A 15,362-nucleotide genomic window follows, 5' to 3' on the forward strand; every position below is an offset into this window, starting at 1 on the left:
AAAATATTTCCACAAGTGTTTCCCAAGCTTTATTTTGCACATTATGTCTGTCTGCTAATAATAAATGCAACAACTCAAAATATACTTGTTTTCTGTGATTTAGAAACAGTTTAACAGTTTACCCAACTGCACATAACTCAGAAATCAGCTCTGTTATTAAAATTAGCGCTTAGGAAATAATCTTCTTATCAAATCTTAAGTGATTGAAAGTAATTAGTACCTAACCTTCACTTTTCATGTAAAAAGCTGCACCAACCAAAAGCACAGCGGGACTTACGGTTACTAATTCGGAGCAAAGCTGGTCCTAATGGAAGCACTTTTATCTCAGTGATTGCAAAGCAGCCAGAATTTAACCCCAAGCCTTTGCTAATGAATATTATCACTGAATTTAAACAATAAAAAATGCAAAACCAGACAGAATTTCTATCAAAGACTGCCAGTGAGACTCCAAAGAAAATACCCAATCAACCATAAAGCAGTGATGAGAGAGAACCTTACACCAAATGTTACCACATTCATGGCTAGAGAAAAAATTGCAAGTGTTACATCATTTTGTTCCTTACTGTTGCTTTACATGTAGTGCCGTTTGTAAAAACTATTTGCTTATTTTTGTCCCTACAGCAAAGAGAGCTTTTTTTTGTAATCTCATCAATATTCTTTACACTGAATATTTGTGATGATATTCATTTTTCCTAATCTGAAAATATAAACTCACCATGGAAAAATCAGACAGTACTTGTCCTCACCCACACAAACCTGAAGTTTCTGAAATGTGACTTTCTAGTTTGCACTAGAGCTTCAGAGCGTTATCAAGGTTTAAAAACTGGTGTAACTGAGATATTTCAACAATTTTGTGTGAGAAAAGTCAGGGTGTATGGGGTTTAACATTGGTGGGAAGATACTGTAATTGATTTTCTCATTTTGACTTAAACTAAGCACAAAAGCCACTTGTAAAGGCCTTTTTTACTTACGGGTGACACTTCAGAACAGGATGTCCCTCTGACAAATTTCGAAACAACAGGACAGGACGTTCCTTTGTCAAATCTGAAGCTTTTGCCGCATTTGTTTTGCCTACAGCACTAACTGCCTTGCTCGCTCTACCAGCTTGTCTGTGTTCTCGGCTCTGCAGGAGCACGCACATCTCGAAGACTGGGCGCTACAACAGGGCGAACCACTCGAAATGTCTGGGATGCGGTTTGGTTTTTTTTTTTTTTTTTTTTTTCTTTCCCTTTTTTCAGCCCAGACGGTTTCCCCGAGTAGCGAGCCCCGGTGGGCTCTAACGGACGATAACCGACGGCGGCAGGAACGCCGCCGGGCCCCACGCGCATCTCACGAGCGCAACCGGTAGCGGGCGGTTGCCGCCGGCGGGAAGGCGGCGGGCGCTCGGCGCCTGCGCACTGGCGCGCACCAGGCGCAGGGTGATGACGCGCGCGCGGTGCCAGGCTGAGGAGCCGCCATGAGGGCGACGCCGCTTTCCAACTGTGAGCGGCGCTTCATCCTGCGGGCCATCGAGGAGAGGAAGGTGCGGCTGCTGCTTCTCCTTCTCCATCCCCTTCCTTGTTCACTTTTCCACCCTAGGGAGGGAGTCTAGCGCGGCTCTGCCCTGCCGCTGCCCGGCGGTAGGCCCGATCCGCGCCCCCCCCCACCCCCGGCCCGGTAATGGCGCATTAACCCGGTGTGTGTCTGTGTCTCTGGGCCCACAGCGCCTGGACGGGCGGCAGTGCTATGACTACCGGAATGTGCGTATCTCCTTCGGCGCCGACCGCGGCTGCTGCATCGTGGAGCTGGGGAAGACCAGGTGGGTGCGGGGGCTCGGCTGCGGGGAGGGGGGGGCCCTGCCTGACTAGGGCCTCTCGTCGGAGCTCTGGCTGTAAAGCGTTGCGGGCCCGAAGCTGCGGGAGCGTTGGGTGGCAGGCGGCTGAGACCACGGTGAACAGATATGAAGGGCTGAAGCCTGAAAGTTGTAGTAATTCAGGGACAGGACCGTAGAGGAGAAGCGGGGAGGGAAGGGATGGGATTTCCATGTTGACTGTAGATTACAAATAATTTGAAAGATTTTTATAATTTTTCATCCTCTTATTCACTGATCTCTCATTATGTTTTGCATTCTTTTGCAAATTAAATAGCCCTTTTTTGTAAGAGGAAAAGTGGAATGTATCCACTTACATAAACAGTTACAGATTCTCACGTGTTTGAGTCTTATTTGTAATCCTAAAAGATGGAAGAATGACTGTTCAATTTCTACATTCAGCTCATAGAATCATAGAATCTTAAGGTTGGAGGAGACGTCCAAGATCATCAAGTCCAGCTGTCAACCTAACACCACCATGCCTACTACTTCTCTCAGTTGTTGATCAGGTTACATATGTATGACAGGCATTGAGAAATTATCAGGAGTGAGAAATACAAACGAAAAGCCTAAACATATGCTTTTTCAAAGTGTGTATTTTGTTTCTAGTGGTAGGAGGTTTTTTCCCTGCTAAATCCTGTGACTGAACTGAGTGGTTTGTTTACCTTTGCAGGGTTCTTGCACAAGTCTCGTGTGAACTTGTTCCTCCCAAGCCAAACCGCCCTACAGAAGGTATACTTTTCTTTAATCTTGAGCTGTCACCGATGGCCGCACCTGGTTTTGAGCCTGGCAGGTATGTAGCTTTCTTAAAAAGGCTAGACAAGGATAACAAGAGAGCCAGTGTTTTGATACACGTAAGTATATAGCGTTAATCATATTAAGTTGGGGTTAATTTTGTTTTAACAGGCAATCTGAGTTACTGGTGAAATTGAACAGACTGATAGAACGGTGCCTGAGGAATTCCAAATGCATAGATACTGAATCTCTCTGTGTTGTTGCTGGTGAAAAGGTATGAAAAACTGCTAACTTAAGTGGTTTTAAACTAAAGGCTGCATATAGTCTCTTTTTAAGGTGATCTCTGTCTTGTGTTGGAAGCTAGAAGTTCTGATTTTAGGTTAATGTAAGGATCCACACATCTGACTTTACAGGTATTTTTAACTTGCGTATCTACATAGGCTTTCTGAAGTAGTTGGGACCCTGCACACTCGAATATTTCTTTGCAGAATAAAGTTTAAATTGTACTTAAATATTATGTGCTTTGTCATAATTAACCAGGGCTTAAATCTAACGCGCTGGGTACCTTGGACTGTATTGAGATCTTTCATCTTCTGAAGCAAAGACCTGGAGAATATAAGCTGTTTCTTTTTATAGTTCAAAAAAATGAAATTGTTTTAAAAACCGGTAACTTCTGTAGAATCACGTCCCAAATTACCAAGCAGTTTTGTACGCTTTTTCTCAGGTTTGGCAAATCCGTCTGGACCTGCACCTGTTAAATCACGACGGTAACATTATTGATGCTGCCAGCATAGCAGGAATTGTGGCTCTGTGTCATTTTCGCAGACCAGATGTGTCTGTGCAAGGAGAGGAAGTAACTGTGGTAAGTTCTGCCGGGTCCTAGTAAATGTTGTGGCATTGCACGTAGCTGCTTCCTTTTGTCTAAAAGGCAGAATTAAATCTCTGTGTAAGCAGATAAACTCCAAGATGCTTAAGAGTTTTAGGCTAGATGTGTTGCTACTCAAAATGCGAAAGGATCCTAAGGAAGCCTGCTGAATACAGAATTTTATCGCACTCAGTTTATGGGAATATAAATTGTAAAAGATAAGTATTTTCCAGTATTATGACCAAATCAAGCGTAAAGCTAATGGATGTGCTGTATTTACCTACGTAGGGAGTAAACAGTAAGAATTGCACAAGAAGAGTAAAAAGAATTTTTAAAATATTTACATGACTAAACATTTGTTAGCCTTTTTTTCTTTGGTTTTTTTTTTTTTGTTTCTTTAAATATCTTGGTACAGTACATAATTTCAAAATTAAATGTGTTCTGTAAATAATTGTCTTCTGGGCCAATTCTTTTCCAAGTACACTCCTGAGGAGCGTGATCCTGTTCCATTGAGTATCCACCACATGCCTATTTGTGTCAGTTTTGCCTTCTTCCAGCAAGGGTAAGATTTTAAAGTCTTTTGACAGAAACAGCTTATTGTCAGTTCTGCAGAATTTATTTTAAACATGGAAGAGTCCTACAAATACGTACATTGGCAAGCAGATTTCTTAAAACATTTTATCTGCAGTGAGATGCCGTATTTAAGTGTTCTGCACAGTGTAGCCAACCAGTAGCTTTACACAGATGATGTAGAAAAACTTTCAGGGGGGAGTATACCCATAATTACTAATACATAAACCAGGTCCTTTGTTGAATTGTTTAAGGGTAGTAACTCACCTCAAACTTTTACTGTTGCCTTATGTGTAAAAACTTGATTCTAGGACCTATTTATTGGTGGATCCAAGTGAACGCGAGGAATGCGTAATGGATGGTCTCCTTGTGATTGCCATGAATAAACATCGTGAAATTTGTACCATCCAATCCAGTGGAGGGATTATGCTGGTAAAGGATCAGGTAAATCTTTGCCTTGACCAGTCTTTCTCTTGTATGTAAACTAGTTCTTGTGCTGTAATCTTGGTATTGAAATATCTTTGGCATTTGGAAGTTAAGAAATCAGTTATATGTCAGATTTAATTAGAAAATACTATGTATTTTTAGTCCTAGTGGAAGAGTATAGTACTGTGCGTCATGCTGAAGAAGAGATGTAGAAAAGGTGTATTGTTTGGTCAGATATGCTTTTTTTTTTTTTTTTTTTTCCCTCCCTCTGTGATTTGGCTGAGGGAGTCTGTAAATTACTTCAGACAGGATTCTCGTGAGTAGCTTGAGGCTGTTGTAGGAGCCTTGTGCATCAACTCATAGCGTATCCTGTCTCACATACTAATACGCTGTGTTTTATTTTAAAGTGTTTGTGACTTCTGTGTTTTAGACTTAAAAACATCTTGCTTTCAGGATCATAAACTGTTGTTGTATGTATAACAAACAGGTTCTGAGATGCAGTAAAATAACAGCTGTTAAGGTTGCAGAAATAACAGAACTAATTCAAAAAGCCTTGGAGAACGACCAGAAAGTTAGGTGAGTGTTTTGGGAAGGAAGGGAAACAGGTATTTTTAAGAAACATATTAAAAAGTAATGTTAACCTGTAGTTTGAACAACAAATTGGTTTCACTTGTATTTGTTTTAAATAGCAAGTATTTGTATATTTGAACTCGAAAAGAGAAAGCATTTTTAAGTGTGAAACATCCTGAAACAATGTCTGTCACTGAATGACTAGGAAGGAAGGTGGGAAGTTCGGCTTTGCAGAATCCATACCAAATCAAAAGATCACCACCTTCAAAATGGAAAGCGCTGCTGTGGATACTAACAATGTGGAAGAACAAGCAGAAGAAATCATCACCAAAGCTGACCCTCCTTCGGAAGTGTATCTTTCCTGTTGTATTATTCAGGGGAAACCCAGGCTGCTCATCCCCTGCGGTAGTGCTGCTGGAAGCTAAACACACGTCCAGGGTTCCTCACAGCTTAGGTAGCCTTACAGCCTTCAGAGGAAACCTCAACCTCATGTTGGGTTTGGTTCTGACTTCTTAAGAGATAAGTTCTTTTAGGTAACTTGAATTCCTAGCATAAAGTGCAAAACCGCGGGCTGAAGTGACAGATTGTTGCAGTGACTGGAAGAGGTACTCCTTCTCAGCTCCTTTTTAAGGATGTTCTCCCTTGGGGAGAAAAGATACAGCTTAAAAAACAACTAGTTTGCTCTCAGAATACAAAGAGTTTACCAGCAAACACCAAGATTTTTCTTAACTACTTCAGTTTTACCAAACCAATATTGCACACTCCCGGGACAGCCCAAATTGGGGAAGGAATAGAGAACTCCTGGGGAGACCTTGAAGAATCTGAGAGGGAAGAAGCGGTGGAAGAGGAAGGTGAATGTGACGCTGCTGCTCTAGAATGTCAGAACATGGAAACTGAGGATACCAGTAAGATGAGGGAAATGAAGGACGGTAAGTAGTTATTTATCTTGATACCGGATATGCTTGTTGTATCACTTTATTAAGAGTCTAGAATTAAAATGTCAAAGAGGTCCTTAGCGAGAAAGGAGAATCATCATAGCCACTTCACACTTGTTCGCACCCATTTGTTACTGTCATTTCACCTGGTCACTTCCGTGTTCTTCAAGAGAAAAATTGATTTCTGTAGTATATAGAGGGCTCCAAATTAAATGCTAACCACTGAATGTTTCTGTAATAATGCTGTGGTTATTAGTTGCAGAAGTTGTTTGTACCAAACAGATGACCGGTTTGTGGTTTGGTTTGTTTGGCTGGCTTTTTTAGATGAACCTATTGTACTGTCAGACAGTGAAGAGGAAGAAGTTGTCATTCTGGAACCAGAGGAACTTCCAAAGAAAACAAGGTAACCATCATGTAAAATTAAGAGGGGAAAGGAGTTTGTAGGTAGTACTTTCAGGAAGGACAGGATTTTGGTAAGGCCAAGGTCTCAATTGATCAAAGAGACTACAAAGACAGCTGAGAGCGAGGACATTTAAATCTAGGCTAGTTTGCTCCTGCCCTAGGAGGCCAGTTGTCCTGGCTGACCTGCAGCTGTCTGAAATGGTTATAGGTATTTGACTGATCATCTTCATCCCAAAGGGAGCCATAGCGTAAAAGTGGATTTGAGTCAGCTGCTCCTTAGAGCTGCTGCAGAGATTCTACACACTACGCTGCAGCTAATCTTAAGCGCTGTCTCCAGGAAGCGAGATTTATTGCTGTATCCCTGCACTAGCCATGGAAACCTCGTGTAGTACACACAATGGATTTTCAGCCTGTGTTCTTTTGAAATAAAACTATTTGGTGCATTTCTTTGATATAAATATTGTTTGCTCACAGAACACAGACCAACTTGAAACAAGAAAATACAAGTAAGAAACCATTTAACAAAAGGAGAAAAAAGAAGAGAGCTGTTCATTAAAGCCATCACCCCTCCTTCAGAAATGCTGTATAATACTGAACTTACTTTTGTAGATAATTTTATTTCCTCCCACCCCATATCTTGTCCTGCTTTTATGTATATTTTATAAAAGTATTGTACACAGCTTTAAATAAAAAAATTGCATGTGAGTTGAAATTCCATGCTTAGCATCCAGCTGCAGCAGAAGACTCAGCTGCAGTCTCAGCTCAGACTCAGACTAGTTAAACTTGAACTGGCTCAAGTTTTACAACTTGAATCACAGAGGTAAGATGCGGAGTTTTGTTAACGGAACAGCCTCTGCCATTACTGGTGAGCTGTGTATAGTCAGAGCTCAGGTGGGAAAACTAATGATGGCTCAAATTTTATCCCAGGAAAAGGTTTTTTTTTAATTAAAGTAGCTATTGTCACACCTCAGACATGTTTCGTACCTTGGAATGTTCCTCGCAGGGGGAAGTATTGCACTATGACTATGATCTTCTTCCCCGTGTCGGTCCATGTCTTACCGTTCACTGAAACAGCTTTGTATAAAAAGCATCAGCAATGCACATACTTAACAAAATAGCATACAGCTTTTTCATAGAGAAGCAACTCAAACTTCAGCAATGGAGTTTCGTAAAAAGTTTAATTAAATATTACATGCAACAGACAGGAATGGTTCTTGAATGATATTCAAGGAATGACACTCTGAATTTAGAATCAGCCGAGACAAAAAAAGAGATGAAGAGGTTTCCAAAATATCTGACCTTGCTGCTTTGTTCAAAAACCAGGTCAAATTGGAAACATGCACATATGTACAAGAGCAAAGTAGGACTATTTTACATGTGACCTTAGTATTTCATGAAATAATGAACAGGAGAGAAGTTGTTGCAGATAATACATTCATTGGGTTTAGAATTTAATATTAAAAAAATTTAATAAAAAGCTCCCAGCCAAGCAAAGCTTTCATCAAGTTGTGCTCTTTCAGGAAGGGACAAACGGAAAGCCCCATTCCTTGAGGAGCTAAACCACTACATTGCTCTTAGCGTCAGTTCTTCCAACTCAAAGTCACTGTCAAGAGTACAAGAACGAGTGAAGATTCAGTTTCTTCTTGCTGACGCTGTACCACAAGACCTTAAACTTCTTCAGGAAAAAGAACAGTATTCTTTACGCTGCTGTTTCTCTGTTCTTCACACATAACATCTACCCTGCATTCCTTAGAGGCTTTATTTTGAAAGGACTAAGAGACATTAAATGGGATAGGCAAGCCAGTAGTACAGTACAACCTAGGATATTTTGTTCAAAGCTCAGGAGCAGGAGCTGGAATTTTCCCATATTAACTTTGGAAAATAAGGAGACGGAAGAAGATGGTACTTAGTACAGCAGCAAGAGCTGTTGGTCAGGAAGGAGGAACACAGTCATACTGGGCAGAGGTGTCAGCCCATGACTGAAGCATTTTGTTAGGCTGTAGAAGAAGTCAGAGCAATATGTTAAAAGTAAAGCTCAGGGCACAAGGTAGAATTTTTCTGTGTTTTGAGAAGAGTAACAGAACAACTTCTATTAAAAACAGAGCAAGGAATCATTTCATTAAGCGGTAAATACTATAAGCCTGTAGTCCTGAAGTACTGCTCCTTGCTTTCTCTGGAGAAAATAATCCATAAGCTTCCTTTAAATGACTCCTCTTCCAGCATTCATTTTTCTCAGTGGTCTTGGAAAATTTCCAGCATACATCACAAAAAAGGGGAAGGCGGAACTCATTTTCTCAGGAAGAGCACTGTGCTCTATCACCTTCAAAGAGTAATTGCCAGTCAGCATTTTGAGTTGCCCTTCCAGGGTCACAAACTGATCTTGCAACTGTGGTAAACGCGTTCCTGTTTATACAGACTCCCTCGCCTGCAAGGTTAGAGTGTTTCCAATACTAAGCACCAGACATGATCCACTGTGCAGTTTTTTCCTCAACTAGGTTTAGCTTTTCAGTGGCACCCTACTGAAATCAAGCTAAAATAACAGCTGTTGGAGAACATGGTAGACCAATGCAACATGGTTCATCATTAAACATTAGAACATGTATAAAAGTCAAAGTGCATCCAAAAAAGCTCTGATTGGCCAAAAAAAAAAAGCAGCCTCTGCTGCATACTTTTGTCTTTACTTGATCAGTTTTGTAACTGAGTTGGTTTATGGAGTGCTCAGACTGCAGAGCAGAAGTGGAGCAGAACAGCACGTTTTTAGTTATGGAGTCAAGATGCGAGTTAGCTCACTGTAACGCGTGCTTGTCAGTGGGCTGATGATTTTTTTTTTTAATTTATTTTAAATAGCCCACACCATAAGAGCTGTTCAACATCCCTGAACATTTTATGCTGCTGGGTGTCCAGATAACCAGACAGACAGTGTTGAATCAAGCCTAAGCAATACATGTTGCTAAAAAGCTTAGGAAATGTGTGCCAGGTTAAGGTGGTAGTACTGCCCCTCAGTTGTTTTAAGGTATTGGCAAGACCACTAACATCAGATGTACAAATTGTTTATTAGCCAACCCGGAAATGGCTTAATTAAACCCACTTCTGTGCACTCACTGCTTCACGGGCAAAGAAGAGCAGATGCAGGGTAGCGTCACTCCATTTACACAGGTTGAAGGTAAACATCCACTCGATCCAATGCCAATTACGTGCTAGTTTACTCCTGTAACACTTCTAGAGCTATGGAAAAGCAAGACCAGTCGGTCTACATTTTTGCTGCGTGCTGTGGCGGAATCCTTTCCAAGCAAGAGGGATGTACAGAACCCGTACCATTCTGCGCGTAGCCCATCCAGGCCAGAAGCCTTTCCCTCCTCTTGAGGACACAGAGCAGTGGTTCACCCTCCTGCACTTTACTCCCTCCGCTGCCCCTAAAGAGGTTCTAGGTGAGCAGACCGATGACTCTAGTTCTTTAGCAGATACCGATGAGCTTTCGCGGCAACTAACGCATCAGTGGGAACTCCATGGGTTTACATTAGTATCAGTTTTACACTTTGACTAGAAAATACCTATAGTAAGACCATTTTCTACATCCTGGAAGAGAGAAGCATGAACTGGTGTGCTAGTTTTAGCCATTGAGTCCCTGCAGCAGGATGTACAACCTTTAACTTGATGGGGATCTGGCAATACATTACACAGCAGTCAAGGCTTCCCAAAACTGCCACATCCGAAAGAGCCTCACAAGAGTTAACTCCAGCTAGGTGTTCTCCTCAGAGCTATATAGTTTCTTCCAGTATTAGAGCCGTTAAGCCACATTTTGAATCTATACTAAGTCTCAGTTTAAACTAGACGGTATTAAAATGCTACAAATACTGCTGTGGAGTCCAAGTCATTCTCACTCGGAAGGAGAAAAAGCCCTACTATAATAATGCACTGCTAATACCAACGTTTAGTCTATCATTAGATAGCAGTTTCAGACTTCACTTGGTCTGTATGGTTAGTTCCGTGCTTGAAGAGAACAGTTTTATAAAAACCCAGCTAAATATTTTAACAAGATTGCATGTACAAAAGATTTACATTAAAACCACATAAAACTAACTTCATAATTAAGCTCATCAAAACCTGTGTTAATATTCCGAGTGATCATATCTAGAATTTTGAACCATGTTTAAAACTGTACATCATTTTCTTGTAATATACATCTTTTTTAAAGATCAGTCTCTTGATTATTACAATAAGTTTAGTGTCTCTGGTGGGTCAATAAGCGATACTCCATGGTACCTAGAGAGAGGAAAAAAAGACACAGGATGTCATCTTGCTCAAGTGCTCTCTGCCATAAAGAATAGCACGCGTACTGCAGCGAAGCACATTTGTCATGAGGCAGGAAACATTTTTGGGCTTGTCAGCCGCCATGCTGACATTTTTAGGAGCATTAGGTACCATCGCCTGCCTACCAACTGTCAGAACGTCAAGAAAATTTCTCCAGTGTCTACCTGTCAGTTCAGGTAGCGATAGCAGGCCTCGTGGTGAACCCAAAGCATCGCTCAACAAAACAGTGTGCGAAAACCTGGGGACTCTTGTCACCGTTTCCCTTGGATTTGGTCACGGTTGAGTCTGACTGAAGATACACCCCACCCCGCCACCCCGTTAGGCGGTTACGTGGTAGGACAACTCGGGGATAATGTACCAGTGTATCACACGACTCCACAGATACTCACTTTGTACTCTTGTACTTTTCCCTTATGGACTGTTGCGTGTGCTGTGCTGCTTTGAGGTAGGTATTGTGGAGGTCCATCAGGCAAGGCTTGATGTCTTCAAGGGTGTAGCCTGTTACTTCACAGAGGGATTCAGGCTGAGAGAAAAAGGAAAGGAAGAGGGACATTTGAACATTGTAGTGAAGAGCCCGGGAGCGCAGAGGGGCTGCCATTCCTGCAGCCCAGGCCCCAGCGTTCGGAACTGTGTACGAGCGCACTAAAAGCACACAAGGGTGTGTGAAGGCTCAAGCTGTAGCGCTACGTACCCAAGTTTGTCCAGAGATCGTGTAGCCTGCTAGATGAAATGCTGCAGCAGCAATAACTGATGGCAAGTATTTCAAGTAAGGATCAGCATCAATTAGACTCAGCTCCCCAAGGTACTGCAAGGGAAACGAGAGAAAGGGAATCATGTGCTTCCAAAAGGAAGTAGAAAAGCATTTAACAGTTGCACCAAAACCCTAATTTAACCTTCGAATCAGTTGGAGGAACAGCTTTTCCTAGTTTCCACTTAATTTCTCTTTTAGCATCCTGTCAAACTTTTCTTTTGTGCTTTTTCAACACCACATTTTGTATTTAGAGGTATGCAAGATCTAGAGGGAAGAGCATAGTCGGGTCTGACCTTTGCACAACGAGGCAAAGGCTTCTATTTAGGAGCTGTGGTACCTGCCATACAGTTAGGATTTAATATAACTTGAGCTGAAACGTTATTTGTGCTCTGCTTTAGAAATTAGCCTCTGGATTTAGAGCTCACTGCTTGTTGAGAGGAAAACCAAAACAAAAGCCCTTCTTAGCCAAAGTGGGTGGGTCAGCGTGGCAGTTTTAGATGAGAAAGAGGGAAACATCCAGCCATGGAACAAACCTTAAATTAAAGCTCATCAATCTCTGCCTGCTCTGAGTAAGCGTGCATGCTTGCGCCAGGCCAAGTGCCAGCCTGCGATTGGAAAGGAGTATCTCAAACTGCGTGTGGCAGTAGGAGCGTTTGTTTCCGGTGGTGATTCACCACTTCTGGAAGAGCATGCATCATCCTGTACGCGCTCTCCGGAACTCTCCTGAGACACTGTGCATTTAAAAATAGGAGGAGGCAGGGAAGCCTGGACTGGCAGATCCTTTAGCATTTGTTTTCTTTTCTACTGGGACTAGGAAACAGAGCTTGTAATAATTAATAGTAATAGAACTCTAGTTACACGGGCCGAGCTAGTAATTCTTACCATTGATAGGCTCTCCACTTTAGCGCTTGTCTGCTCGTGTAGGAAATACTGAGTGAGGAACTGGTTGATTGTTGGAGCTGCCAAGTCAAATGACAAAACCTTCAAAATTAAGTGCTCCATCCTTAGAACCTGCTTCTTGGTATAGGTGTCGTCTGTGATGTAGACAAACTCCGCTACTTCAGGAGGGTAGATTTCTTCAAACTTTCTGCCAGGAGAAATAGTTATAAGCAAATAATTGAGTACTAGAAAACCAGGTAATCAGCAACATTTAATGAAAGCCAGCATGCTAATTGAAATTCTGACTTGCAAAGTAGCTGGGCATTGTTACAGAACAAGTTTGCTGCACCAGGTTCAGCAGCTCTTGAATCAGCAGAGTTGGAAGTTACAGAGCTGCAGTAGCCTGGTATTCTAGCAGGAAGCAATTTGGGACTCAGTTACTGAAACTCCAGAAGAACCCACTAAATTAACAACTGGTGCAAGCAAAACTCTCTCTCCACATGCCTTGTGCATATTGCCTCAAATGCTTTTTAGAAGCCTTCTAGCTGCTGCAGCTAGAAATAATGAAGCCTCACATGAGGGTGATCTAATAGTCTAGAACCTTGCTTGCAGAGTTTCATACAAACTGCAAAGCTTTTAGGTGGGTAACTCCTGATTTTTCCCCTGGTGTGAAGCCCTCCCAAGTCAGTCCGGCTATAGGCAACAGAAGTGCAATAGCCACAAGATTTCCATCCGTATGAGACCAGCAGGCGGAATTTTAAATTCAGCAATTTCACTTACGATGCCAGCAGCATAGCTGCAGTACCCACAAGCTGAAGTTTTCCTCTCAAAACAGACATTGAAGAAAGAAACCTATCAATGTAATTTACAGCTAAGTACAGGGTTTCGTTCTGTAATTTGTATTCTTCTCCAACTTCCACCAGCCAGTCCACAAGAATAGCCCGCATGTTGTTTGTGATATCAGGTTGCTTCTTCATGTAACCCACTTTAGGCTTGCATTTCACCTGTAGGTTTAGATGACAGATGAGATGGAGTTTAAATAGCTGCTTTCCTACTGGCACTTAGTCCAAACTCAATTTACCACAGTTTAAACTGAAGTAAACAATGATAAGTCTAGGAATAGTAAGTTATATTTCTCTAATCTTCCTTTCCAGCTTGTGTTCAGTACATTGCATGGTCAACTTTATCCCAGGAAACTGGTCTTGTGTTCACAGCATCTTATTTCTAGCAAGGTTTAATCTAGTCGCTGGAGTAGTTACTAATATTCAGATGCATTTCTCAACCCCAAATTTCTCCCCCGTAAGCTGTATGCAAACAAGAAAAGAGACGGCAGCTCACCTCCATTTCCCTAAGGTACTTATGGATATCGCTGATATAGTCTGGCACGTTATTAACGTTTGGTTTTTTCTCTTCTGCTTCCGAGTTTATTGAAATATCCATAATACTTGGAGAATCTAAGCAGAAGATAAAGGCCATGTTAAAATGGGCACCATCAGACCACTCCCTCACAGCACAGGGAACTTCCCCGTGCTGTAGTGCGTCCATGGTGGCTCTCCAGGACTGCTGGGTCTCCTGCCTCCTAGGTAGACAGAGAGGGCAGATATCACTCAACTAGACTGGGAGTGGAGGAGCCTCTAGGGAAGCTTCCTGTTCCCCTTTCTCTTTTTCCCCTCTAAGAATAAAGGGGTGGAAAACTCTTGCAATTAGGTAGTGCTCAGTGCATCCCATGTTACTTTGTTACACAGATGGGAATCCTCTCAGCTTTATTGCTGCTTAAAACAAGGCTGGAGTACCAGAGCTTTAAGTGGGCCATGATAAAACCAGCCCTCAGATATTCACGCACATGTTACAGAAAGTGGAGCTAACACTTCCCGTTTCTTACGTACTGGGAAGAGCTCAAAACACTTGCGCCAGTACAGGGCATTACCTGAGAGAAAAGTCCATTAAGTCTCAGGATCTGCCGGAGGTCCGTTTTTTACCCTATAGCAGTAGCCAAGGGCAAGGCTTTAAAGGCTGCTCTTCTCTGTAATCTGGTTTCTCTCGTGAGGTACTGGCAGTTAAGGGTAAGAGCATAAAGCTACCGACAAAGAGCAGGGGATAGAAGTGTGGAGGCTCCAGTAATTGATAACTCAGCCAGATTGAAAAGCTGCTGTGTATCGTAATGGTAGGCTCCAAGGAACCACCAGAACAGTTTCAGCAACTGAAAAGCTGGCTTCCAGGTGGAACCAGACCAGTCGATACCCCAAACAGCTTCAGGATCTACAGTCCTCTCCCAGCGTGTTCTGGGAATCACCCCCTGGGTAAGGCCTCAGCACAACCCCGCTCACCTCCGTGCTCCCCGGGGGAAGGGCCCCGCAGACCCGGGCGGGGAGGGGGGGGGTCACATACCGAAACTCAGCTCCATGGCGTTGCCCAGGGGAGCCAGGGGCCGCCGCTCCCCCAGGGCGCCGATGGCCGCACGCAGCCCCATGGCCGCTTCTTTCTTCTGAGTCGCCGGGCTGCACCCCCGCCGCCGCCGTTGTTGTTGCTGCTGCTGCCCGTCCGGTTCATCCACATGGATGGTGAAGGCCTGCTGCCCGCCGACCGGCCGCCCCGTCGCCACCACCACCGCCGCCGCCGCCGCCGCGCCATGGCCCTCACCGCCGCTCCGCGCCGTCTACGAGGGGACACCGGTCAGCCACCGCCGAGGGCCCGGCCCCCGCCGCTGACAGCCGCCGCTGACAGCTCCCGCCGCCACAAGATGGCGGCGGCGCCCCCCTCTCCCCTCCCGCCCCTCACCTGTGCCGGGAGCCCGGGCCGCTGCTGGACTCCCCGCAGCAGCCCCAGCGCCACGCGGGTGCCGGCGGCGGGCGGCGGCGCTTTGCCGCCCGGGGGAACGTTTTCCTGGTTCTCCTGCTCCGCCAACATGATAGCGGCCGCGGGTGGAGGAAGAGGCGGCGGCACCGGAGAACCGGGAGCGGCGGCGGGGGGGGGAGGGGGAGGGTGAAGGGGGGACGGGGGGCGCGCGGGATGGACGCGACTGGTGACGGCGGCTGCCGAGTCCCGCGCCGCTCTCGCCGTTCAAGTAGC

General features: G+C 43.9%; 2 protein-coding genes across 2 annotated transcripts; one reads left to right on the forward strand and one right to left on the reverse strand.

Moving 5' to 3' along the window:
• Positions 1-1,421: 1,421 nt before the first annotated feature.
• EXOSC9 (exosome component 9) lies at positions 1,422-6,931 on the forward strand. The gene is made up of 12 exons (XM_086747198.1): positions 1,422-1,522; positions 1,704-1,798; positions 2,523-2,642; positions 2,756-2,858; positions 3,309-3,446; positions 3,929-4,011; positions 4,331-4,463; positions 4,933-5,021; positions 5,221-5,367; positions 5,754-5,944; positions 6,275-6,353; positions 6,827-6,931. Exons 1-12 carry the CDS (start codon positions 1,457-1,459, stop codon positions 6,906-6,908), a joined length of 1,326 nt encoding a protein of 441 aa, XP_086603324.1. The 5' UTR covers positions 1,422-1,456; the 3' UTR covers positions 6,909-6,931.
• Positions 6,932-7,511: 580 nt separating this feature from the next.
• Positions 7,512-15,200, reverse strand: CCNA2 (cyclin A2). Its single transcript, XM_086747199.1, has 8 exons — positions 15,072-15,200; positions 14,682-14,949; positions 13,632-13,747; positions 13,074-13,297; positions 12,297-12,501; positions 11,355-11,468; positions 11,053-11,186; positions 7,512-10,615 (listed from the first exon to the last, which is right to left on the reverse strand). Exons 1-8 carry the CDS (start codon positions 15,198-15,200, stop codon positions 10,564-10,566), a joined length of 1,242 nt encoding a protein of 413 aa, XP_086603325.1. The 3' UTR covers positions 7,512-10,563.
• Positions 15,201-15,362: the final 162 nt, after the last annotated feature.

The sequence above is a fragment of the Chlamydotis macqueenii genome, chromosome 4 (assembly GCF_036417535.1).
Source record: "Chlamydotis macqueenii isolate bChlMac1 chromosome 4, bChlMac1.mat, whole genome shotgun sequence".
Classification (NCBI taxonomy): domain Eukaryota; kingdom Metazoa; phylum Chordata; class Aves; order Otidiformes; family Otididae; genus Chlamydotis; species Chlamydotis macqueenii.

Excerpts from the sequence above, each read along its gene's own strand:
- CCNA2 (XM_086747199.1), bottom strand. The coding sequence starts at position 15,200 with ATGTTGGCGGAGCAGGAGAACCAGGAAAACGTTCCCCCGGGCGGCAAA. Across the intron at positions 12,502-13,073 it reads GCAGCTATGCTGCTGGCATC|AAAGTTTGAAGAAATCTACC; the intron begins GTAAGTGAAATT and ends TTCTCCTGGCAG. Across the intron at positions 11,469-12,296 it reads AAGTGGAGAGCCTATCAATG|TACCTTGGGGAGCTGAGTCT; the intron begins GTAAGAATTACT and ends TTTCCCTTGCAG.
- EXOSC9 (XM_086747198.1), top strand. The coding sequence starts at position 1,457 with ATGAGGGCGACGCCGCTTTCCAACTGTGAGCGGCGCTTCATCCTGCGG. Across the intron at positions 2,859-3,308 it reads GTGTTGTTGCTGGTGAAAAG|GTTTGGCAAATCCGTCTGGA; the intron begins GTATGAAAAACT and ends GCTTTTTCTCAG. Across the intron at positions 4,012-4,330 it reads TTTGCCTTCTTCCAGCAAGG|GACCTATTTATTGGTGGATC; the intron begins GTAAGATTTTAA and ends ACTTGATTCTAG.